General features: G+C 43.4%; 7 protein-coding genes across 13 annotated transcripts; 2 read left to right on the top strand and 5 right to left on the bottom strand.

Annotated features, from left to right (window-relative positions):
• Positions 1-2007: 2007 nt before the first annotated feature.
• Positions 2008-2712, bottom strand: LOC6501024 (GTP-binding nuclear protein Ran, testis-specific isoform). The gene has a single exon (XM_001954360.3). It carries the CDS (start codon positions 2710-2712, stop codon positions 2008-2010), a length of 705 nt encoding a protein of 234 aa, XP_001954396.1.
• A 213-nt stretch (positions 2713-2925) lies between these two features.
• On the bottom strand, positions 2926-5524 carry LOC26514800 (protein TAPT1 homolog). Its single transcript, XM_014911855.3, has 3 exons — positions 5198-5524; positions 4503-5113; positions 2926-4448 (listed from the first exon to the last, which is right to left on the bottom strand). The coding sequence occupies exons 1-3, from the start codon at positions 5418-5420 to the stop codon at positions 3249-3251; spliced, it is 2034 nt and encodes a 677-aa protein (XP_014767341.1). The 5' UTR covers positions 5421-5524; the 3' UTR covers positions 2926-3248.
• Positions 5525-5580: 56 nt separating this feature from the next.
• On the top strand, positions 5581-6383 carry LOC6499553 (nuclear cap-binding protein subunit 2). Its single transcript, XM_001954359.4, has 3 exons — positions 5581-5732; positions 5787-6004; positions 6122-6383. The coding sequence occupies exons 1-3, from the start codon at positions 5685-5687 to the stop codon at positions 6318-6320; spliced, it is 465 nt and encodes a 154-aa protein (XP_001954395.1). The 5' UTR covers positions 5581-5684; the 3' UTR covers positions 6321-6383.
• Positions 6372-7387, bottom strand: LOC6501023 (peroxiredoxin-5, mitochondrial). The gene is made up of 3 exons (XM_001954358.4): positions 7227-7387; positions 6922-7056; positions 6372-6833 (listed from the first exon to the last, which is right to left on the bottom strand). Exons 1-3 carry the CDS (start codon positions 7326-7328, stop codon positions 6504-6506), a joined length of 567 nt encoding a protein of 188 aa, XP_001954394.2. The 5' UTR covers positions 7329-7387; the 3' UTR covers positions 6372-6503.
• Positions 7388-7669: 282 nt separating this feature from the next.
• Positions 7670-8385, bottom strand: LOC6501022 (ubiquitin-like protein 4A). The gene is made up of 2 exons (XM_001954357.4): positions 8179-8385; positions 7670-8124 (listed from the first exon to the last, which is right to left on the bottom strand). Exons 1-2 carry the CDS (start codon positions 8224-8226, stop codon positions 7780-7782), a joined length of 393 nt encoding a protein of 130 aa, XP_001954393.1. The 5' UTR covers positions 8227-8385; the 3' UTR covers positions 7670-7779.
• A 102-nt stretch (positions 8386-8487) lies between these two features.
• LOC6499555 (serine/threonine-protein phosphatase 2A 56 kDa regulatory subunit gamma isoform) lies at positions 8488-19600 on the top strand. 7 transcript variants are annotated; one of them, XM_032449748.2, is made up of 10 exons: positions 8488-8631; positions 9872-10401; positions 11132-11173; positions 11423-11600; positions 15485-15681; positions 15743-16077; positions 16136-16366; positions 16424-16816; positions 16901-17162; positions 18055-18405. In XM_032449748.2, exons 2-10 carry the CDS (start codon positions 10063-10065, stop codon positions 18196-18198), a joined length of 2121 nt encoding a protein of 706 aa, XP_032305639.1. In that variant the 5' UTR covers positions 8488-8631; positions 9872-10062; the 3' UTR covers positions 18199-18405. The 7 variants fall into 7 exon arrangements, with proteins under 7 accessions (XP_032305639.1, XP_044572800.1, XP_014766131.2 ...); XM_044716865.1 differs by lacking the exons at positions 11132-11173; positions 18055-18405 and adding an exon at positions 18618-19600; XM_014910645.3 differs by lacking the exon at positions 11132-11173.
• LOC6501021 (importin-13) lies at positions 19160-23549 on the bottom strand. Its single transcript, XM_001954354.4, has 8 exons — positions 23126-23549; positions 22468-22964; positions 21650-22331; positions 20933-21532; positions 20676-20873; positions 20478-20615; positions 19853-20412; positions 19160-19789 (listed from the first exon to the last, which is right to left on the bottom strand). The coding sequence occupies exons 1-8, from the start codon at positions 23321-23323 to the stop codon at positions 19705-19707; spliced, it is 2958 nt and encodes a 985-aa protein (XP_001954390.2). The 5' UTR covers positions 23324-23549; the 3' UTR covers positions 19160-19704.
• Between the last annotated feature and the right edge of the window lie 2420 nt (positions 23550-25969).

Raw genomic sequence — 25969 nt, 5'->3', positions numbered from 1 at the left:
GTGTATCTGTATCTACTCGAAGACAGTGCGCAGGACTGAAGAATGAATCGATAAATTATGGGGCATAGCGGCAGTCAAGAGCAAGGTGAAGCATTGCCCTGGGATCTCTGCTCTCCACCCAGCTGGGGTGTTGGGTGTTGGGTGCTGGGTGCGGTACTTTCATTCATAAAACCACTGGATGTACGGGTATGCGGCAAGTATGAGGTCGTATCGGTATCCAGCTCCCTGCGGCCTTACTCAAGGCTATTTTTAACTCAGTCCAAGCTGCTGCCGGCCGGATATGGAGGGTTCAAAGTTTCTCTCCGAAGCACGGCCATAAACTATGCAGCACGTATTCGGAATGCAATTAGTGCGTCAGCCGGAAAGTAAACAACCAATTTTTTCCGAACTTTTCTCGCAAAGGATTCTTTGATAAAATACTGGGAAAGAAATTAATTATTAATTTTGGTGTATTATGTAAGAAATTGTTGATTATTTTATATATAATACTTAGTACTTAATAGAATTCTTAAACTTCTGCCAGAAATAAATATAATGTCTGTAGTTTTCCATTTCTTTCGGGTCCTTCAAATTAAAAAATTTTATATAAACTTATATATATTATATATATTAATTATATATGTTTTAATTTTATTAACTTCATATAACTGAATAGATATAACTGAATATAACTTAAAACTTTTAAGTTAAAAGCAATCAGAACCTCAAAAATTAAACCCCTCATACATTACATAATAATGTTATAATATATTCTTAAAGTTCCATTTAATTTCAATTAAAATCAGTTTGCTACCGCAAGAGTGAAAAGTAAATTGGTGAAAATCTACACCTTTAAACAAGAAACCCAGAAAGCTGGAATAAATCTTGGCAAATTAATTTAACACGGAGCAAATAAATGATTCTCGCCCACGCAGAAAGCGAATGTGAAATGTACATACTTAAATGCGAAAAGGGAAAATCGATAAGGACGCCATGCCGCGGGAGTGGCGTGTCCTTGAAATCGAAAAGGGAAAGAGCCATTCATGAAATTAGCAGGGCATTTCATGAATGAAAATGGCCAGCGAGGTGACAGGGGAATCTTTCGGCGTTTTTGGTGAGCATGCGCCTGGCCAACTATCACTTTCCAAGGATCAGATGGCTACGGGGCGAGGGACTCGCGGCTTGACTTCGAAACTTCCCCTCTTCAGGGCACTGACGCAACCACAATGCGCTGTTCCAAGGTCAGCGTAAAATTTCATTCATAAAACCGATACGCCCCGTGGTGCGGCTTGTGTGTGTCTCAGTTTGTGCGTACACGTGCGTGTAAGTTCCCGAGGGGTGTTGGGTGCTGGGTGGGTGAGTGGGTGGAGTTGCGGGAGCCAAGGATTAATGGGGGGTTGTGGGTTAAAGGAGCTGCTTGTTGATTTTTCTACGCGTGCAAACACAAACAAAAGCGGGAAACCATTTCATTCATAAAACCAACCGGGGGGCGCCACACTCCTCTCAGCCCTCAGCCCAACCCCCAGCACCACCACTCTGTCTTATTTCGCCCCCGCGGGGGTATGGCCAAAGGCTCACCAACATTTTTGGAGCAAATCCAGAAAACAATTTCTCTCTAAGCTGAAAGCACTTTTTGCCTCTAGGAATTTTCACTGAACTTAGTCATTTGATTTTCTTCTGGTGACTGAATCGGAGAAAGGGCCATTTATCTAAGGAGGAAATGTGAAAGGTTATGGGATGCTCACATCATGGTGGAGTATAACCAGAGCTTTAAGATTCTATGAAATCTTGAAATTCTGATGGTTGGCTTAATAATCTTTAGAGATATTCAGAATGTTCTCCATTTAGAGAGGTTCTTTGGTTTTAAATTATTTTTTTAAGATTGCAAGTTCAAAAACAATACAATATTTCAAAAATAATTCATATTTTTCACTTTCTAATCTAAAATTTAAAATAAATTTGATTGGCTTATCATAAAAATTTTTTAATAATATATTTATCTATTATTCATGTTTAAATAAAACGGTCTCAATTTAATACTATGTACTGCTGTGCTTTGGTCCTTTGATGTCTATTCTGACCATCCTGACCGCCTTTTTGGTCCTCCTCGACTAGAGCCCGATTCCTTATATCCCTAACACGACCTTCCATCTTTTGCTTATCCACCTCGCATCCGGTCACCGGTTGGATGATGGGCTCGGAGATCAGATGCAGCTTGCTGTATCCCAACAGACAGCGGGAGAGCAGCTCCAAAGGCTCCTTGAGATTCCAAGCGGCCTTACAGGATATTTCGCAGTAGTTTACGTTTCCGCGACGACGAAGCAACAATTCGCGAGGAAATGGATTCAAATCCGCCTTATTTCCGCAGATCACCACGGGAAGATCTGGGCCGCAAATCGCCTCCAGCTCACGCACCCACTCCGCCACACTGGCCGCTGAGGAAATTTCACTCAGATCGAACATTATGATGGCACACCGGGCGTGGAAATAGTACCCGTTGTGTAATCCACCGTGCTGACAGTCGCCAGCCACGTCCCAGAGCTGCAGAGCGAGTGGTTGGTAGTTAGTTTCCAAGAGCAGAGTGTGCACCATGAGTCCCTTGGTGGGCAGATGCTCCTCCGTAAAATTTCCGGTGGATAATAGCCTCATGAAAGTGGATTTTCCCACTCGGGTATTGCCCAGCAGCAGGCATTTGTACGTATATTGACTTGACCAATTTGGCTTATAGTTCATAATGTTACAAAATTGAAGCAGACACTGATGTATAATTATATGAAAATTATAAACTGTATTGTGTGTTTTCTGTAAAGTAATAGTGCAAAGTGACAGATAAATCAAACTATTTAGTGATTTATTAACTATTTTTAAAGAAAACGAGCATGATAGTTGTAATCACAATACGGACTATCTTCCATTTATATTATATAGATATTTAAAATTTAGGCAAAGAGTTTAATTTTAATTTTATTCATTAAAGAGCTCAATAACAGTCCATTTGGTTGATTTAAGTATAGATGTTGCCAAAACTGATTTACAAAATATTACAGAACAACCTTATAGCAAACCATTTAAGGGAGTTTCCAGGCACTCTTCGACTTTCTAGAGAACTTTGAAAGAACATTTCCGAGCTATCAACTAGAATAGCTTCGCGCTATCCATTCTTACTTATACTTACGTATTCTATTCAAATTACCAATAAACAGAATGTAAAAAACGCAACTACATATAAAGTAACATCAAATATATAATAAATTAGCATCGATTTATGGCTACAGTTGAGTCGTTTGATTGCCGGACGGAAGCGCTGCTCCTTTCTCCGGCAGACTGGGAATGCCCGGCTCCGACTCGGAGCGCTTGTGAGTTCGCTTGGGCAGCCGATGTATCGCTTGCTTAGATTTGTTGGGACTTGCTTCTCCGCCAGCGGAATTGTTGAGAAGCATCAGATCCGGCTGGCTGCGAACCAGATCCTGTTCCTGGTAGATCTCCTGGACGGCTGAGTTAACGTTGGTGTTGGTCACCTGCTCGTTTAGGCAAACATCATCCAAGTCGACATCGCTATTGGAGAAGAGAGCCGTGGCGCCCAGTTCCAGTGAGTTGGTGACATCCAATTCTTGCTCGCTGACCGCCTTCTTTGGCGTCGATGTGGAGGTGAGCGAGGCACGCGAGAAATTGTGACTTACATCCAAATTCCCGGCACTTGGTGTGGTCAAGAGCGTGGGGACGCCCTGAGCTGGCTTCGAGCCAATATTTATGTTGTTATTGTTGGTGTTCTGTCCTCCGATCAACGAAGAGTTCGAAGCGGTAGCCCCCAAAACAGGCACATTAGTCATGCTGCTTGGCGTAGAGCTATTCTTCTCAGTCTGGTGCTCTTTCATTAGCTTGCAAGCCTTCCCCAGGGCACAAATGGTCAGACACACGCGCAGTCCCATTGCAAATAAGTAGGCCAACAGGAAAAGCAGCCAGGCGGCCAGACTTTTAAACGAAACAGCTGTATAAATGGCCTTGATCAAGACGACAGCCAGTGGAAATGGAATGAAGCCCATTCGCCGGGCAACCAAGTCCGAATGATCCGAAAAGGCGTGCTTCTGACGTGTCTGGGTCATGTCGTAGGCCAAACTGGTCGTATATTCCCGATAAATGCTCTCCGGCAGCTCATTGAACCGCGTTATAAACGCATGCTTCACCCAATCAATGAGGATCTCGGTGAAAAGAACAGAAATGCAGTCGGGGAGCATGACACAAAACTGGGTGATGCACCAGTCGAACTCCTTCATTGTTTGGATCACCACGATGAAGAGCAACACAGACAAGTGGAAGCGCTCGCGCACATCGCTGCAAGTGAGTTGAAATAGGTTGTTTTTGTCAAACTTCTTGAACACCGATCCTTTGAGCTCCACAAAGTTGTTCGATATCATAATGGTGAGCAATCCTTTGTTATTGGAATTGACGGCAACGTTTAAGCAGGTGGCCTACAAGAGGAATTGTCAGAAAACTCTGTGGATGCGAAAGATATATTCCCTTACCTGAAACATAATCAGTCCACTGTGCAGAATCACATAGATCAGAGTAAATAGGGTGTGCGTGAATACTCCAAAGTGCTCCCGCTTGGAATTCTTCGGTTCGGTGGCAGTCCAGAAGAGAGCATCCATGGTGTCCTGGCCGAATGCGGAAAGCAAGCGGTCGCCCACCTCCAGCATATTATAAAAGATATATAACTTAATTATAGACTGCGACTTAATGATGTGATACACTCGATTGGTGTCCACCAGCAGCATAATGAGCGTTACGATTATCCAAATGACTCCCTTGAGCAAATCGCATATTTCTGCCGGTGACAGCAATCTCTGGCCGCCACTACGAAACCGAAAGATGCGAGCCACTGTTCTAGAGACCAGTGCCCAAACAGCCATCAGGAATCGAACCGGCAGAAAGGTATGAATGTATAGAAAAGAATCTGCACACTGCATAATCCCATAGACCATAAACCGCTCCAGATCCCGGGGTATACGCATAAAGCTATATATCTTCTGACGACGCGCCGAGTAACGCTCCTCATCGTGCTCCAGCATATATCCCCGTGTCAATTCAATTTTAAAAAAGTCAAAAAACGTATTTGTGCAGGTCTCGAAAGTGTCTGGCGAAGAAAAATGGCAATGGATGATGGTCAAAAATCAAAAAGCAGAATGTCATTTTCCTAAACACCCAGAATTGTAATTACCGCTCTGGTTTCGCTGCTGCATTGCTCCCGCTGTTGCCGCCGTAGGCACCGCTGCAACGTCATCCTGGCCAAGCGGCTTTGGTAGTAACTGGTGCTTTTGCTTGGTATCCTCCTGCAGGCTGTGGTGGATCGGATGCAGTTCGTCCACACGGTTGTGGGTGCTCAGGTCGCCGCGAAAGCGCAGCTGCCGCTTGCTGCCGGCGGAATTTATTGAAGTATTCATTTAGTACGAAGTATCCCCATGAAAAATTAATAATAACAATGAGCCAAGTGTCAGGGGAAACTGTATGACAAATATCTAACGCCAGACAAAATACCAAAAGGTGACCTGGGAATATATCGATAACATACGAGTTTCGGCTAGAGTATCGTATAATCAGCAACGATATATATCGTAAACGTCGACGAAGGCAAATGAATAAAATTATCGCTCAATTGCCACCTCAAAATAAACGCTCGAAATATAGTTAACTAAAAAGCAAAAAAAATGAGCACCTCCGTGGATTTAAGCTCTTACAGGGACCAGCATTTCAAGGTAAGCTTCGTCTGCAGCCGTTTAAATCTATTCTAAATAAATAACCCAACACAGGGCTCCCGTTCGGAACAAGAAAGATCGCTCCGTGATTCGACTACGCTCTATGTGGGAAATCTGAGCTTCTACACCACAGAAGAGCAAATCCATGAGCTGTTTTCCAGATGCGGCGATGTCCGGGTGATCGTCATGGGATTGGACAAGTACAAGAAGACTCCATGTGGTTTCTGCTTTGTGGAGTATTACACGCGTGCTGAGGCGGAAGCAGCCATGAGGTGAGAAGCGTTTTTGTGAGAGCTATCTTGTTTATAGCCATTTGAGATACCCTGTACTGATTATGGGCTAGTAGAGTATTGCTTTTTGTTATTAATAATATTTTGCAATCTTTTTAGGTTTGTAAACGGTACACGTTTAGATGACAGACTGATTCGCGTGGACTGGGATGCTGGCTTCATTGAGGGCAGGCAGTACGGACGCGGCAAAACCGGCGGCCAGGTTCGAGACGAGTACCGCACAGACTACGACGCCGGACGAGGCGGCTACGGCAAACTGCTGTCACAAAAGATCGCTCCCAACACAGATAACCGCTAACATAAAGATAAGATGAAAGACTAAACCCACAACTAGATATTAAAACACACATTTTAGACATAACATCTCTAATCGCATATATTGTACGGGCTACATACATAGTTCTTTTCAAGACGTAATTGATATCATTGCGGCCTAGTGTAACAGTATGAGTTTCAAGCATTTACGTTGACTGGAATTCTTTTACTTCTTTCCAATGTTGTTGGCAAGGGAGCAGCTGAGGCCAGTGCCATCGGGCTCCACGTTCAGCTCGGTGACCTTGCCGTTCTCCACCACCAGCGAGTAACGCTTGGAGCGCACTCCGCCCAGCGGAGGCAGGTCAATGGTCACGTCCAGGGCCTTGGTAAAACCTCCAGCGGGATCGGCCAGAAGGCGAACCTTTCCAGCGGCTCCATGTTCCTTACCCCAAGCAGACATGACGAAGGGATCGTTGACGGAAACGCAGACGATCTCGTCCACGCCCTGCTTGGACTTCAGCTCCTCAGCTGAGCTCACATAGCCGGGCAAGTGGGTCTGAGGAAGTAATTTATTTGAGTTCAATAAAAATAATGTAATCCTTAAGACTTCATGTGAAGCTATTTTAAATGGAAGATGCACTTACCTTAGAGCAGCCAGGGGTGAAGGCACCGGGCACTCCGAAGATGATCACCTTCTTGCCGTTGACCAAGTCTCCGGTGTTGATCTTGTTAGCCGGGGAATCCTCAAAGAGATCCACCGAGGGCAGGGCATCACCAACCTAAAATTAAAATCACACACATTTACATTACAAGTGTACAAGTGTAACCTTGAGTGCATTGCAAAGTCGCTTCCGCCGCAATCAATATTTATGCCTGCACCGGGACCTTATGTAATGGCCTCCGGCGGTTCCCCTTATCAGTATCAGATGATTTGACCGAATCTACTTACTTTCACCATGGCTGGAGCTGTTTTAGACAGGGATCGCACCGAATTGATTTGTTGGAAGGAGTTTGCAACTCGGCCAATTAATTTGCACGACAGCACTCGCATCTCCTCTCTTTCTCTTCTTCTCACGCACACAACTGCACACCTGCCGCAATGGCCGCTGCATCTGTTCGCAGCGCTGCCAGATCCGCTCGAAAAAATATATTTTATAAAAGCTGAATTTAAAAACTTTTTAATTGAGGCGGATTTGGTTCTTTTCCAATAAAAAATGGTTGGCCAAATTTATTGTATTAATATGCAAAGCTGCAATACATATATAGAAAATATAAAAACTCTTATTAGCAATACTTATCTGTTAATTACTTTGTAATTAATTGTATTTTTTAACTTTCAAACAATGTATAAGATTTAAAATATTAAAATCTTATTCTCAGTAAAAATGCCGATTGTGGTTCTCAGTCAAGTTTTATATTTTTCTACCGCATGGGGGGACATTTGTATAAACAATAAATTTGCATAGTCAGGGAGGATGGGGAAGATGGATTTCGCCTATAAACTAAGTGGGCACTCTGCTGACTATACTATCTGCAAATCTCTCCAGATCATCCAGGCTCTGTTCAGTTAGTTTCCTTTCAAAATCGGCCATAAACTCGTTGGTCAAGCGCTCCGACTGCTGTTCCGGAAAGTGCTTACGGAATCCCCGGAGTATGCTATCTCTGAGGCAGGGCTTCATCACAACCAGGTTTAGTTTGGTGCCCTGCTTGATGTTCGGATAGGAGGCAATGGTCTGGTCATTGTTCAGAGGACGCCCCATAAGCAGGAGTTTCTGATTTGCCGCCGAAATTTGGAGCTCCCCTTCTATTTGTTGTTTCACCTCCAAAATCGTGGATGTCGGCAAGACCTTAAAAACGGCATTTAACTGTCAATCTGTTTAAAATAAACACCTAATACCTACTTCAAGCAAGCAGTCCTGGCCCTTGAGCACTTTGATTGTGATCTGCATAGCAAGTTTGGTAGTTTCTATAAAATTAAGCAAGTTCTTTGGCTCGCAAGCAATATAAACAATTCCTCTAGAGCGTTACCACCTGGCTGACTAAACAGTGCTGTCAAAAGCTACCAGTTTATTATTTATTTCTTGTTTCTCTCTGAATCATATAATTGATTGTACAAAATAAATATAAATTCAAGTGAGAGCAAGGTTCTGGGCTATTTAATTTTTATTCGTAGCAATAAATTCTAAAACTATCGAAGCTCTAGTCGGCGTGGCAACCCTGCAAAGCTACCCGAAGCCCTGGCAACTCTAGTTTCTATTGAGCAGGCCCGACAACGTTGCGTGAATAAAACAGTTTACATAAATTATTATTTACAATTGCACAAGCCGTTGATGTTGAGCATTCTCGAGCAGAAGGTGAACTTGACCCCGGTGCTGATAGCCCGTTTAGCCGCAAAGTGCGAAATTCGCGAGCTAGTCTTGTGAAATTCGCAAGCGAAAATCACGGCAACGATCGAAGAAGAAATTGCAGCGCAAATAATACCTAGCCTCGAGTGAATTAACGCGGTGTGCGTGCGGGTGTGTGAGTGTGAGCGTGAGCGTGCGATTGTGGCGGTGTGTGTGTGTGCGTGCGTTTTGTTAGAATTCGCATTTTTTACGTAAAGAGCAGCTTTTATCAGCAGTCCATTTGATGTTGGCGAATATAAATCGCAGCAGGGGAAAATTGAACAAGTTCTTGCAGCTTCTGGCGGTAATGAATCCCTTTTGCAACTCTCGACCTAGCCCTCGCCCTCGCCCTCGCCCCCCTTGACATCCGTGAATAATTCCCACTTATCGAAATCTATATATTTATTGTGACTGCAAGTGCAACAACTATTAATTATGCCTAGTACACATTTTATTTATACTCTCTGTCATTGTGGACTCGTCCGCCTCTCTATTTTTTTTTTTTTTGTTTCTTAAACAATATTTGTTGTTGAAAAATTTCCCCGTCTCCTACTTCATCCCTGCCCCCTGCACCTACACCACCACCCAAAAAGCGCTCTTCCCGTTTCGACGGAATCTTAGGCAACCCTAGGCAATGGGTTGTCGCAACTTGTTGCTCGTCCCTCACATAGTTCGTTCTCTCTCTCTCTCTGTCTCTCTTTCTCTCTCTGTGTGTGTGTTGTGTGTGTTTTGGCACATTTTTGTTATTTATTTTCGTTCAGTGTAAGTCTTTGAAACTTCCAAAATAATAAGAATGTTTTTTATGGCTCTTGATGTTTGATCGTCGTCTGATAATCCCTATAATCCCTATTGTCACCTGTTCAGTTAGAACGTTGCATGTTGTGTGGATGGATGCTCGGTCGGTCGAAGGTGTGTGAGTACCGTTTGGAACCGGATTTGGTCAGAGCTTGGCTAGAAAATCATGTTGGGACTTCTTGTGACAACTTTGGATTCTGATTCGAAGCGGTTTTCCGCCATTAAGGCATTAATGCACTTCCAATTGGAAATCGATTTCTTCGATTCTTTTCCTCTTCAACTCCGGAGGAGCTTCTCATTCCAACCAAGTGTGTGTGCTCTGTTTTTTTTTTCTTTATTTTATTTTTTAATCGCATGGTTTTCTATTATTTTTAGTTATTGCTACGTTAATTTATTTCTTTCGACACTCCCACAGTGCAAATATAAATTTTCAGGTAGCGATCAGCCGGCTGTTATTTGTTTGTTTTTGGTTTGTTTTCTCGCTGGCCTTTCGCGCTACGACCGCTACGTACGTAAGTGTGAGGAGAGCAGTTAGGAGGAGGAGAGAGAGTATAACAACGAAAAAAAATAATAATAATAATAAGCCCTGAGAGCTGACTGCGTATTATGGATAACGAGGCGTTAGAAGCAGCATCGACAGCAACATCTGAAGTTGCAACACCATCGGCCACAGCATCAACAACAACAACAACATCATCATCGGGAGCAACAACGGTAGCAACAACAACAACATCTCTCTCGTCGTCAGCGAAGAGCGAAGCGGCCACAAACAATAACAGCAACAACAGCACTAGCATAGTCGTAGCCACTAACGGTATCAAAGAGAGTAACAGTAACTTAAGTACAACAGCAACAACAACAGCAGCAGCGCCAGCATCGTCATCAACAGCCACAACAACAGCAACAACCATACCATATCTGGTCGGCGTTCCAACCAGTAGTGAGGTGAGTACCAAGATCCCCCCACCGCCCATCACCCACCACCCTCCAAGCTGTCTCACAGTCTCCCCATCTCTGTCACTCTCTGCTCACCTGTTGCCCTACGACCCCCGCTCTCCGCTCTCTGACCTACGCATGTGTAACAAAAAGCTTATAGATTTTTATTTTTTATTTCTGCAAAAAAAAAAAAAAAAAAAACAATTAAGAAAAAATATATATTTTTTTATATTTTTTTTTAGAAATAATTATAATTATGCTTGAAAAATAAATTAAATAAATATATCAAATTGGTGTGTGAATATTAGCCACTCTATAGGCCCAATCACTTCCTAGCACTGCAAACTGGCTCTAATCTTATCTTATCGCTGCAAATGATGTGTGTTATTAGCTCCTCCAATTAGATTTTCAATGTTTCCAATCGTGAATGTTGTTGCTTGGATAACAAATCAAATTATAAATGTATCAAAAGCGCTAACAAGCTAACAAGTGCTTACCACCAGTCTAGTCTTTTTTAATTTATTTATATTTTTATTTAAAAAAATATGTATCCATGGTTCGGACTGTGCAAAATATTTGCTTTTTTTAAAAAATGGCTCAAAGGCGAAACATAGACGGAATGCCGCTTTTAGTGCCTGGTATTGATACCCACCCGGTAGTTATCCGAAAATTCCCATCGCCCCAGTGCACATCTATATGTTCGGTCTCTAACTAAACTGAAACTAAAACACACCCACAGGCAGCGCGGCTTAGGCGTCAAGGATTCGCTCAAAGTCACAAGGTAATTGGGGGCTAGCCGAAGGGCCACTATAGACGGCACAAATATCAACAGAATCAAAGGACCTTACTCTACTCTACTCTACTCTACTCTATTTTTTGCAAGTTCGACGTTCGGAGTATGCTTTTGTAAATGTTGCTTTGCTTTTGTTGTTAAATCTATTTCCGTTCTCAATTCAATTCTAACCACAATTAACTCTCGACTGCCATGGGAAAAGTACACAAGAAATACCGCCATTGTGCCCAATTGCAGGCTAACAAAGACAAGGACAGCAGCACACCGCCGAAAGATGCACCGCCGCCCACGCCGATCACCAAGGGGCTGAACCTCACCGGCACCCCCATCGTCCGCAAGGAGAAGCGCCAGAGCAGCGCCCGCTACAATGCCTCCAAGAATTGCGAACTGACGGCCCTCAGTCCCCTGACCGAGAGTGAGTATTAAGTGTTAGATTAAGATTTAGTTTTAAGCTTAAAAGTATAAAATTATCCTGAAGATGTAGGCTTGAAAAGTGGTTTCTTGTAGAGGCCTCAGGATATTCCTGGTTTGTAGCATACTTTTTGGGATAATCTGGGAATAAAGTTATCCGATTAAGTTATACCCTTTTGATTTAGATATAAGAACATAATAAATAATTGTATAAATAAATTATTTATTTAATAAAATAAATAATAAATAAATAATAAAATAAATAATTTATTTATATATAGTTAGTTATATAGTTTATATAACTATATAACTATACTATATAGTTTATATATAGTTATAAATAATTTATTTATACAATACAAATAAATAATTTATTTATACAATTATTTATTTAATATAAATAAGGTTATTTTGTTAGATAATTTCTATTCAGTTGTTATGGAAACATGCAGATTAGGGGTTTCTACAGCAGTGTTAATAAAATAAAAATAAAATTTGAATAAAAAATATTTCGGTTAACCGAAAGCGTATATTTTAGTTCTTATTTCGCTCGATTATTTTCGCTCAGCTGTTGCAATTGTTTATTTTTTATTAATCGCGAACGTTAAAGGTCAAGGGATTGCCATCTGATTAGGTGGGTGGCAACACTGACGCACAACGGTGCACCTACACACACACACACACACACACACTCGCATACCAATACACCCCCGTTACACCCCGCCCTCTCATTTGACAGCACTTTCGACTCATGCGCTTTCTCTTCACTCTCCACTCTCTTCACCCTCCTCGGCCAGGGAGACGCTCTTAATGTCATCAAATGATTAGTTATTGATTGTATTATACTATTATTGCTAATTGCTGTGGACATTTTGTGTATATATTGACACAAGAATCGTGTAAACAAATTTCGCGTGTTCGATTTTATTGTTCAAGCCGATAGCTATTGTTATTGTTTTTGTTTCTCCCGCTGCAGCAGCAGCAGCTCGCTCTCCCTCTCCCGACTCCAATGCTGCTCTCCGGCTTTGGCTCTCTTTCCGGGAATCGATTTTTCCGATTGCCGCAGCAGTTGGAGCAGCAAAATAGTTACCGTTAGGCAATTGCAAGACGCAATTATAATTTTTGGGGAAAAAAAACATATAATTTTGTTATTAATTTGGGTTTGTTAGTAGCTGACCACCCCCCCTCACCCACCGGATAGAAAAGTAAGTGAATCTAATCCGTTATCGAGTGAAAATTAAAGGAAAAACATTTTTTGCGGAGGCGTTGGCATTCGAGTTTTCATTTTCCATTTTCAATTTTCATTTCCAGTGGCAGTTGCACGTCATTTCCGCATTCCGCATTCGGCATTAATCTAAACCATTATCTATATTGCAATTCCATTACAGATCCTAATAGTAGTGAATTAGTAGTGTATTAATAGTCGGTTTCTGTTCTGTCCCGAGCTCCCGAGTCGGGTTCTCCGTATGCGTTTTCCGTTGCGAGTAGTTGAATGATTGCGTTTCGATTAGAGCCCTCCGAGTGCCGTTTCCATCAAAAGCGCTCCCTAATGAAATGGTCTTCGGTGCTATGCTACTATCGGGCAACATAAACAGCCCAAAGAAGCAACAGGAACACCAACAGCAGCACCAGCAACATCCAAAGGAGGACAATCCGCAGAAACCAAAACCAGCAGAAATCAAATCCTCCAGAAGTTTCAAGGATCAGGATATAAAGCAACCACCAGGCACAGGGTATTATGCCCTCGGCATTCGAATTCCCAAATCGCCATCTTTCCACAGTGGTCTAGACCAGCTGGCCGACGACGAGTTGGAGGACCAGGATCTGAATCCGGACCAGGATCGGGAGCCAGCCGGCAGCAAGTTCAAATTCAGCAGCGTGGAGGAGCTCAAGGCCAAGTTCGAGGGGCGGAAGACGCCCCTCTCGCCACCCGAGGCGGCCGCCGGACCAGCGGCTGCTGCATCCTCCTCGCCCTCTTCCTCCTCCACCAGCTCCAACTCCTCCGCCTCGGCCCTGTCCTCGCTCTCGCAGGCAGGCTCATCGTCGATGGCCTCGGCGGCGGCCAACTCCTCGGCCTCGTCCTCGGCGGCCACGTACGGCGGTGGAGCCAATTCGGCGGCAGCTGCTCTGATAGCCTCCTCGCCCTTTGGATCGCAGTCCTCCACTTCCTCGTTGTCGGTTTCCTCGAATGCCGGCATGCCGAAGCCAGGAGCCACCACCACGGCTGCCCCAACGAGCGCCGGAACCTCGCTGGTCTCTACACTGGCTCAGCACTTTTCGGCGGCCACTTCGGCGGCTGCTTCTGCGGCAGCTGCAGCTGCTTCTTCGGCTGCCGGTTCGACTGCTTCCGGCTCATCTGGTGCTTCGTCTAGCGGCGCCACTAGTGCATCCGGCTCCATAGCCGCCAGCAAGGTTTGCAGCTTTAGCCCACACACGCACATACACCCACCGCTACCACTGAACACCTGCACCACCGCCAACACCACATTTCTCATAAGTTTGCAGAAAGCAGGAGTTTCAAGTTTTGTTTTTTATTTAGGAGAGTGATAAGTGTGAGAATTTTTAATATTTTATCAAGCATGGTATTTATATTTTAATTATTTTTAATCAAATTGTAGAGTCAAATATTTGTTTATTAGAAATTGGATAGGAATGGTTCTATATTAATAAATGAAATTAGGGTCTTAATGGGGGTATCATGGAGGGTTTATTAGGCAATTAGGGGATATGACTAGGGATACTCGTACAAAAAGGGCAGCCTCATCAGAGGAGAATGTTAGTGGACAGTAAGTGTCATAATGAGTAAGAGGTTCTCCAGGAAAGAGGTCTACCAGAAGGTAACAGAAACTAAAATATATATAGATAGATAGATGCAAGTTTTAAGCATGTTTCCATTTAAAACACCCCATCAGCATCAACTACTGAAACCCATTTACACACCAAACTACTACCCACCAATCGAACGAACCTAAAATTGTTAAAACCAAAAACTACTCTGCTCTCATTTCATCGCTAACTCATCCTCCAGTCACCGGTGAGCGCGGCCGCGGCCATTAAGAACATACTGAATGCCACCAAAAGTGTGGGCAACAGTGCTGCAGCGGCTGCTGCAGCAGCGGCGGCGGCCACCTCCTCATCATCCTCATCCTCCACACCAGCCGCCCCAACAACTAACAACACCACCAACGCCATAGCCACAGCCACAGTTACCGCTCCCGTCACCAGCACTGGCATTGGCATTGGCATTGGCACCGGCACTGGCCCCGGCCCCGCACCCGGTTCCGGTTCTGGTCCCGGCCCCAGCGCCGCCGCCGCCGTCGCCCCGGTAAACAACGAGGCGCCCGCAGAGGAGCTGCGCCCAACGGTGGCCCAAAATCTGGTCGGCGGCATTAGCATCTCACTGGGCATTGGCCAGCGGAATGGCAGTGCCACACAGACGGCAACAGTTGTGGCCACATCCAGCTCCACTGTGGTGGTGTCCTGTGCATCCAGCTTGACCATCCTGCAGCAGAACGGTGACCAGCATCACCAGACGCTGCAACAGCTGACGGGCAGTCCGGGAAGAGCTCGTGACCGGAATCTGTTCCATACGCCACCCACCGCTTCGGTTGCCCTGGCGCTGCCTGCACTGCGAGGTTGCTATCCATCCAACCCAAGTGGCATCGGCAGGAGGGGAGCACCTTCCCGTCGATCCCTTGGGCTTGGTCCTTTTCTGATCTACATTGGTTTCATTTTGAGTTTCGCTTGCTCGCTTTTGTTGGTCGATAAGTTGTATGAAACTTCTTCATTATTTGTTTTTTATTATGTTTATTGTAGTTATTTAATTATTGTTAGTTTCATAGTTGCATCTGGTACTTTGGATTTGATTTTCGATTGCTTTTTTCTCAGAAACGACGGCCGGCGAACGGGAGGAGTTGTTCATTCAGAAGATCCGACAATGCTGCACACTCTTCGACTTTTCGGAGCCGCTGAGCGACCTGAAATGGAAGGAAGTGAAGCGTGCGGCCCTCCACGAGATGGTCGACTTTCTCACAAACCAAAATGGCGTGATTACCGAGGTGATCTACCCGGAAGCTATCAACATGGTAAGTGCATACCATAAGCAGTAATTGGACAGAGTTAAATATTCTTTTAAATCCTTTATAGTTTGCTGTCAACCTTTTCCGCACTTTGCCGCCATCGTCCAATCCGAATGGCGCTGAATTCGATCCGGAGGAGGATGAGCCGACGCTGGAGTCATCGTGGCCACACCTCCAACTGGTCTATGAGCTATTCTTGCGCTTCTTGGAGTCACCCGACTTCCAACCAAATATGGCTAAGCGATTTATCGATCATCAATTCGTATTACAACTATTGGATTTATTCGATTCGGAGGATCCACGTGAACGTGATTTCCTAAAGACTGTTTTACATCGCATCTATGGAAAATTTTTGGGCTTGCGAGCATTTATTAGGAAGCAAATCAACAATGTCTTTTACAGGTTAGATTAGATTAGAACTGCGTCCGAATAAGGCAAAATTATTAATAATATCATTTAGATTTATCTACGAAACGGAGCATCATAACGGCATAGCCGAGCTATTAGAAATCCTGGGCAGTATAATCAATGGCTTCGCCCTTCCGCTCAAGGAGGAGCATAAACAATTTTTACTTAAGGTATTGTTGCCATTGCACAAGGCCAAGAGCCTCTCGGTCTACCATCCGCAGCTAACCTACTGTGTGGTACAGTTCCTTGAGAAGGATCCCAGTTTATCCGAGGCTGTTATCAAGTGAGTAATAAAGTTATCTATGAAATGGTACTGACTACTGATACTGATACTTTTCAGAAGCCTACTTAAATTCTGGCCGAAGACGCATAGCCCCAAGGAGGTGATGTTCTTAAATGAGCTGGAAGAGCTACTTGACGTAATCGAACCGGCCGAATTCCAAAAAGTAATGGTGCCCCTGTTCCGTCAAATTGCCAAGTGCGTCTCCTCCCCGCACTTCCAAGTTGCCGAACGGGCGCTTTACTATTGGAATAATGAGTATATCATGTCCTTGATAGCGGACAACTCGGCGGTAATTTTACCCATTATGTTCCCCGCGTTGAATCGCAACTCCAAGACACACTGGAACAAAACAATACATGGATTAATTTACAATGCGCTCAAGCTGTTTATGGAAATGGATCAGCGGTTGTTCGACGACTGCAGCAAGAACTACAAGCAGGAGAAGCAAATGTAAGATAGGTTTACCTTCAATAGCATTCAATAGCTATATCCCATATATTGTAAATGTATGTCATTCACCTTGTTGATCAATAGGGAGCGCGAGAAACTGTCGCAACGCGAAGAACTCTGGCAGCAGGTCGAGAGCTTGGCCAAGACGAATCCGGAGTGGTCGAAGGCGCGTCGCTTCAACGACTGCCTGTCGTCGCCGAACGATAGCCGTAACCTGTATAATGAATACAATGAGAATTGTGATCTGCTGTACGAGCAGAACGAGCAGCAGCAACAGCAGCAGCAGGCCCGCCAGCCGCCGCCACCGCTTCCACCCCAGAAACAGGCGCTGCAGGAGCCCCGAGAGGTGAGACAGGCACTTGCCACACTAACCACACTAAACAACTACTAATCCGCCGTGCGTGATCTGTGGTGCGGCGTGCCTAGCCAAGACCCACCCCTGGCTCAACTCTAATTCTAATCGAACGAATGTCTGTTAAAATAATCACACTCATGTCATTTAAAAAAAAAAAATACATATTTGTATATCTTTAACTATTGTCTATTTATTTATTACTTATTGGTTCTCTCACTGTCCGCCACTCTAAACCAAAAAACATACCATTGCCCCTGGACCTCCTGAAAGTGTGACACTTTCTTGATGTGCCTGTCGATCCTTCATCACTCATGTTGATTAATTAACTAAGTTACTGATTTCAGTCATTAGACACTTTGTTCAAAACAAATCACTATTTCGTGTCAGTTACTCTGATATTAATTCACTCTGATTGTAATACCAAGTTTATTTGTTCAATAAGAATTTATGTGCATGGTTCGCAATGCCCCTATTCCAATATCCCAATGTTGTGATAGAATATGAAAAACAGTATCAGAATATTCTCAGTGTAATATAGGACACCAATTCCTTAAGTGTTACTTAAGTGTTCTCATCATAACTTTATTATCATTTTATTATTTCTAATGTATCTTAAGCATGTCATTTATTAACAATCACCAATGAATGGGTCCGTGTTGGGTTAGCTCCTGTACATAAGGTAGTTGTGATGTCCATTTGGTGTCCACATGGGGATCAACTACAGTTCGACTAATTCCAAAGCTTCTCGATCTCTGCACTTCAATATCGTATATCGTAACGTAACTCACCTGTCACCAGTCACCAGTCACCGTGTGTTGAGACTTGCTGTGTCCTTAGCAAGTCGATTTTCTATTTGCCACCTTGCTTCCCTTGTTCCACACAGGTTCGGGGCGAGCGGAACAAGGACAAGCCGCTGCTGCGCCGCAAGTCGGACCTGCCCTCGGACAGTGGGACCGTGAAGGCGCTCATCGAGCACAAGCGACCCGATGAGTACCTGACCACGCCGCCGCCGGATGGGAACATCTAGGAGCCATGCACCCCAACGCAACAACACTCCAATCCTAGACAGAACCCCAGAGAAAAAACTAGAAACTAATAACTAGAGAAGAACATATTATATATTGTGCATTTGCGGGAGAGGAGGGAGCGAACTACTCCTTTATATCAACATACAACTATCCTATTTCTAATATAAAAACATAGTACGAATAAAGATCTGAAATCCCAATTGAAAGCCACCACAACTAGATCGTATGGAATGCAAATTTTTGAATTGAATTTTAGTTTCTTGCGTTGCATGCATGCCACTACAGTGAAGCTTAGACTTGAATGATTTCCTTATTGTTTCCCTCCTGCATGTCGCTGCAACCGCCACAAAGGACAAAAGTTCTATTCGATTCGATTTAAATAATTATTGGTATCATAATTGTGCTCTTACCATTTCAGTGAAAGCGCGAATATTAAATTGTACAGTTGAATTTGAAATTTGAAACTTAAGGCGTAGAAGATTACCACCTGACCCCCGACTTCTGCCACACAATTTGACATAGCTTGTTACCTATGTACACCATCACCATCGCATAAACACACACATAAATATATATATAAATGTTTAAAAGTACTCCGCAGCTAATGTTTACAAGTCTTATATGCGATTTAGCCTAGCCCCTAGCAGCTTACCTATAAATATTTATATGTTACAAGAGAACCCCAAAGGACAGATCAAGATCTATGTATATGTTAATCTATATACACATATATTATATATAAATATATATATATTTAATGTGGGATCCGTGCCAGCCAAATGAGTGGAGTGGACTGGAGTGGAGAGGAGCATCCTTAAATCAGAAGAAGATTTCCACAGATACTCCTCCAAACACTGTTCTAGATGACTTAAGGATGCAGAAGAGCCGCAGCCGGAGCCGGAGCTGATCAAAATTCTTCTACCACTACCAAGTGCTGTACAGGCCAAGAAAACGAAAGGCTTCAGTTTAGCTATAGACACAAATATATATTATATAGAGATGTATTTACATATTTTTGGCAAAAAAAATATATATATTATTGTATGGCATGGTAAAAGGGAAAGTACATAATTCGCAGAAAGGTAGATTTTTTCATACAGGAGACGGTGAAAATCAAACTTTTCAATATATATATATAAAAAATATAAAAATTATTTTAAAACAATCTATAAAAAATATATATATATATATGTATTTATAAATGTGAAAACAATAAATAAAATGAGTTATACACCCCTAAAGAAATATATGTGCAAGTTGTAAATGAAGCATGTAATTTTGTAAAATTATAAATAAAAGTTTATCATGTCGAGAATTGCCGGACTTTTACCAAATGCACATAAAAGAAACTATTAGCTTATGCCGCCAGATAGGCAGCAAATAAATCTTAAAAACGACGAACATTTACAGAGCTTAAATATAAATTAAATACAGGGACAGAAACTATATCAGAATCCTGGAGGATAGAGACTGGATTTGGCCGCTTATCGTGCTATTTGAATAATTTACTGGAACTTCTCGGTGAGTCCTCGCGTCTTTATGGCCATCTCCGAAAGATGTTGTTGCAGCAACCGTTTGTTTACTTTTTCCCTATAAAGCGGAAAACAAATTAGTTTAATTTAATGCCATAAGTGTATTGGATATACAACTTACTTGATAATCAATGTAGTGTAGCGGGTCTTTTCGGCATCGCTAATAAGTTCAGTGGGGAAATTGGGAGTCGCCATTACGGTCTTCAACCAGATGGCCATTTCAGCCGGGTACTTCTTGTTCATGGCCAAGAAGACATCTGCAAACTTGTCGACTTGAGACCGCGGCGTCAAATATCCCACGCAGGTCATCACCGTGTAGAGGGTCTGTTCGCCAGTGGCCAAGATGACCTCGGTGATGTGGGGATGGTTGCGTGACTGCATCAAGAAGTGGGTCATAAACTGGATGCTAGTACGGATAGCTCCACTCTCCGGCAAGGTCATGCACCGTTGAGCGTAATAGACTAGACGATCATAAGCGATAGTTTTGTCTTCCAAAGTTTGGGGTATCTTCTTCACAATCTGCGACGAGCAACCGAAGAAGGTCTCCATGGTGTCCGAAATATTGGAGAAGTTCTGCTGGGGTACGTTCTCAAATACTTTGAAGCTGTGCTGGATGAACTCTCGTAGGAGTTGTTGCATTAGCGGCTTGCAGCTCTCGTCCTTGTAAAACATAACGATGGCCTAGAATGAAGAGGAATAAGTGGATTTTATTGTGAGTTTTAAAAGATGAAATCAGTATAACCCACCGTTTTTGATATCTCCATTGTCGGAGCACAGCATCGCGTCTGGAAGCTTGCCACAATAAAGAGGCATAGGTCTTGTAGCATGGGTTGAAAGCTGCCTCTTAGATTCATTATTGCGTGCTTCATGGCACTGCAAGCGGCCTAAAATATTTCAGTTTTTTAAATTAAATCGAAAGGGGAAGCAAAGCAAAAGAGTCCTACCTCAAGAACATCAATCTCCTCAACCCAAATCTCGGCGATTCGCCTAAAAATGGGCATGGTGCGCTGCATGACAAGAAGAACTGGTTGCACAGTGGCATGCTCCTTGGACTCGTCATCCAAATCGGTGTTAAGCGAGGAGAACAAAGTGGAGATCATGTTGAGCCGGAAAATGGTGCGGATCCTAGCTGCGGGAGTTTTCTGCAATACGATTACAATTGTAATTTTTGTTGACTTCCACATTTCCGTCAATAACATACAGTATTTGCTTCACAGATGACCGACAACTCTTCGAAGCACGGGCTGACGATGATGTCGAGATACTTGGGTATCTGATCCGGCGGTAGCAGGCTCATCAGCTTCCCAATGCTGAACATTAGTCGGACAGAGTCGGAGTTCTTCATGCGTCCGGTGATGAGCGAAGAGTGACAAGCGTTGAGCAGCGGCTCAGCATACGGTTTCAACTGCAGCTGGCAATCTCGGCACAGTTCCTTGAGGCCCAGCGTGGCCTGGGCGGACATCGAAGAGTTTAGGCCGCGCACCAACAGGTTAATAGCCGGCGGTATGAAGGACGGGTTCTCCATTAGCCAGTTGCAATAGGATCCAACCGTTTCGAGAGCGGTGCCCAATAGCTTCACATTCATCTTCTCGTATGGGATCTCGGAAAGAACGCGCATTAGCCTGGGTATCTGGCGCGACTCCTCGCCGCCGAAGTGCTCGGCCACCGATTGGAAAGAATAGATGCAGGCCTCCAGTTTTGTCCAGTGGCTGGGGTGTCGTTGCAATTCAGCCAGAGCCTCATCCAGCATAGCTGCCAGGATTTCCAGTATGTAGTCGTGTAGAACATCGTAGCAGTACATCTAAAAAATTATTATAACTCTCATATACAACTTGAACTATGTTTGAAATCTAAAGTATTATGTTCTGGAACGCAAAAAATTTGTTTTAAAAGATTCTGCTTTACAGGAGGCACTCACAAAGGTATCGGATATATCCTGTCTGTAGCATCTAAAACACTCTAAATCGTCAGAGCTCCACTTGTCCAAGGACTTCTCATCCGGCTGCTCCGATTTGCGCACCAATATACTTGTGAGATGAGCGTAGAGGGGCTTTATGTACTCCCAGCACTTGAGCTTCTGCTCTTCGTTTTGGATGGCGAAGACCTCGTCCTGGAGCATATACCAAAAGGCCAGGGCCATGGTGCTGCAGGACTCTTCGACCGGATAGATGCCGGGTTTGTCGGTGCAATGGAGGATCTCCTGTACGATGCGGTTGACTAGCACTGCGAGCTCCGGGTCGGACGATGTGATTCCACTAAGAAGGAGGGTGGAGTGACGTTCCACGGCCGAAACGAAGAGCATGTAAATATGCACGATAATGTCCTCGTTGTCGTTGTCCCTCTTCCATTCCATCTTGGTTATTTCGCTCAGTGAATCGAGGAACATCTTGATTAGTACAAACGACGTCTTTGGGAAGTTGTGACAATCCGGTTGGATAATGATGGTCACCATCGTCTTTAGGCATGCCTCAGCCAGTTCGTTCTCATCAGCGGACATGCAACCGTCGCCGGCGCGGATGCAGGGCCAGTAGCATTTGTTGACAACCTCCAGGAGTACTGCTGTAATGGTCACACAGCCCTCAATGGAGTAGCCAATGTTTCTAGCGGAGATTGGAAAGCGATTTCAAAAATTATATAAAAGTAATAGTGTTATAGGTTAGAAATTCTATTAAATAAAGCAACTATCTAGATACAGGTTTACCAGCAAATAGATACCATTATTAGTTTAGTACTCACTTAATCCATGTGCCTACGCACTTGACGGCTCTGATCATGTTGCTATAGGTTTCTGCATCCCAAACCCTGTTCATCTGTTGCTTGAGATACGACTCGTTGGTCTGAAGTACCAATGGCACTCGCTTGCCCAGCTCGGCGCGCAAAGTGACGCGCTTGACGGAGGTATGGATGACCTGGGCCTCCTCCGGAATGGCCTGCAGCACCTCGAGCATGATCCATAGCTGAATGTCCGAGGTGACGTTGGGCATCCGCTGATTCTGGAAGGTCTCGATCACCTCCTCAATGGCCCTTGGCCAGTCGTCGAGCATGTGGACAATGTAGGCGCCCAAAGCGATGCACAACCGGTTTAGAACGATCTTTGGACCTCGTGCAAACTGGACGATTGTCTCCAGGATCTTCTGCTTCAGCTCCTCGCGGTTCTCGGGGGGTACTTCGTGCCAGTGCTTCATCAACTTGGAGTGCAGCGTAATTGCGCCGAAGAATTGCACTTCCTGACTCTGCGCGGGAACATAAAAAGGAGAGATGGGGTGGTTAAAAAAGGGGTGGCATGAGGTGGTGCGTGGGTGCATGTGTATACACAGCGGATTAATGTGGTGCATCGATGCGCAGGTCCTGCGAGGTCCTGGGATGCAAAGAGTATGTATTGTACACAACTCACCTTGCCTAGCTGCATAAACTGCCAGGAAAATTGCCAGGCCTGGGGACTGGCCTCCGCATCCGTAAGCCATCCGTGGGTGACCGCCTGGTCTTGAGCGTTGACGCGATAGAAAGCTATGACAGCCTCCTCGAGGCGGGCTATGTCGATGGGTTCCATGCTCCTAGCAGTGGCTGCTGCCGCTTGGCAGCTTCCTTCCATTTATCCGCTGACGGTGGTGGTAGATTTTTCTTCGCCTGGCTCCTGCTTCTATCTGATGTAGTGTGTGCTTAAGAGCTAGAGGGTTGCCGAGTGTCGCAACATTCCCGCTATCGTTTAAACGATATTTTTGTTGTTTTTGTAAGAGTTTGAGTACCGGAAATGATCTACATAATTTCGATGCCTTATTTTATCTTTATCTTAGTTGTATACTTATTTCCTGCATGTTTTTATTTCAGATTAGTTATACGATTTATGTGCGTGTTTATGGTAGCCCTGACGAAAACGTTAGATCTGGTCACTCTAAACCTTTTTGGAGGGTTTTTTAAATATCAAAAACAGCTTTTTAAAAAAACGAATTTGTTCTTTCGAATTCGAAATATATATTTATGACGCATTGTATTTTGTGGTTATTAAACCATCCAGGGTTTTAACCATAAATAATTAAATAATTAATTTAACCATAAATCATAAATAATATCTTAATTTACTCCGTAAAAGTTCAAAAATAATAACATTAGAAATATTAGATACACAAGTAAAATAAATTTCACATTTATAATTTATAGCTCCTGTGTTTTAAAGAACAAGTATAATTTATTGGTAATTAAAGATTAGACGTAGAAAAGGACTACATTGATGAAATATTCGACCCTTTGTTCTTATATTACACGCAATTTCAAATAAAGCAAACAAGTCATGGCTAAGTGAGTACTTAGAGTAAGTCATGTCAACAGCACCCAATCAACGTGATCAAAGACCGTCTCAGCCGGCAAATATTTTACTTAGAATCTCTAATTTACCTTAGTCATAAGAGCTAATGCTCTTGAAAGTAGCATCCAAATATTGAAATAATAGTTTCAGCAGAAATTCTAAGCCTATAGATACTCTTTGAGGACTGTGATATGCAATTGAAATTCTTCATCTTTTTATCAGATACTTGGGATCTGTTTATTTTATTTCTTGTAATATAAAATTTATTAAAATATATTCAAAATCTTCTTCAATGACTGCAATGCATCTCCCATAACCACTCAATCCAAAGTATGATTTGGCAATTGTTTCAAGTTCATTTATTACAGCCCCTCCAAGATCCATCTAAATGCCACTCATATTTTGTGGCGATCGTTGTACTCCCTTGTCCGCACGTCAGCCAGACCCACTCGGCATTTGCTTTTTGGCCACACACTTGACACCCTGAGTGCTTGGCTCGATTCCAGCTCTTGGCCAGTCTGATCCGTAATCATAACTTTGCAGAAAAGCATTTGGCGTTGGTCAATCATGGGGTAGGGTTTATGGATTGTGGGTGCTCCATCATCGGGGCTATTATTATTACCTTTTTACAGACAGTGTATTGTTTTATTGGGGTTTTTTATGCAGTCTGGGCACGTCTTCATCTGTGTGAGACACGTGATTTATGAGCACCCCGTCTGTGGGTCGGGGTATATTTAGTGCTAGTACCAGGCCCACTTGACACTGAAGGGGTTTTATTACCCGCCCGCCCGGCAAACGGTGCTCCAAGCCGTAACAGTGACTGTTGAACTTGATTTGTGTTTGGATTTAAGCCGCGATTTGTATTTGGTCATTTGTATTATTTGATATTTCTGTCTGATCTGCCACCGTTTGTTGTCTTTGGCAGCGGAGTGTTAAATCGTCAACATTTGTGTGGGAAATTAGATCGCTGAGCGCGTTACCTTGACAAGGTCATTTGGCGCGTACTTTGGGGAATGCTTGTCCGAGCGATTTAAATTTATATTATTAGATGTGAGTCACTAGGAGTGGTCTATAGATCACACTCGCAGTAACATCGGGGTATTTTTATGATGCAAGTACATTGTTTTGTTTGTTTTAGCAAATTTTTACACCTGACATTGGCGACCACTTGGTTTTGCTAATTTGCAACTCGAGTGTGCAAAGTGTAAACACTTATGGGTCAAGTTGTGCTAATTATGAGAAGGTTCTTTGGATATAGAGAATCAATGAAAATATGTAGAGTATATTATTTATTTTTTTAAATTTGATCAGCCTCATTCCTTGCTCTGGGACAACTATCACTTTGTGTGTTAACCCCACATGCGATTATCCATTTTTTGGCTTTGTTTGGCAGTTAAAATTTAATTAGCAAGGCACATTATGGCCATTTGATCTTTAATCAATTATCAGGTTGCGAGCTGGCCAATTTTACAGTTGCCGAGTCATGCCGAATGAATATGCATAAAAGCTGTTCAAATATTAGTTTGGAGCTGGCAAATAAAGCAACTCCACCGAGGCGGTGCAAAGTGCATTCAAACCGATTTGTTTGCTTTGGGTCTGGTCTATAAAAAGAAATAAAGTCAAAAAAAATGTCTGTACTCAAGGTCAGATTTTTAGCGATTCACCGAAATTGCCAAAAATTAGAGATTGGAAGCAAAAAAAAAATACAAAAATTGATTATGAAAGTATCTGCGAAATCGGGCGAGCTAGAGCCCGAAACATTTTCAGTTGGCTATTAATGAAACGATTTGGACGTGACTCGTATGCAAATGAGACTGGGTCAAGCAGTTGGAAGAAACCAAGCGGGCCATTTGTAATCTGCTGAATGCCGCCTTAATGATCTCCGGTTGGTGTAAGCCAAACGATCTTGTAAGGCCATCTCATATAGCCGCTTCG

This window comes from Drosophila ananassae, chromosome 2L (assembly GCF_017639315.1).
Source record: "Drosophila ananassae strain 14024-0371.13 chromosome 2L, ASM1763931v2, whole genome shotgun sequence".
Lineage (NCBI taxonomy): Eukaryota > Metazoa > Arthropoda > Insecta > Diptera > Drosophilidae > Drosophila > Drosophila ananassae.
Note: the sequence above shows the minus strand (reverse complement) of the source record. Positions and strands in the feature narration are given on the sequence as shown.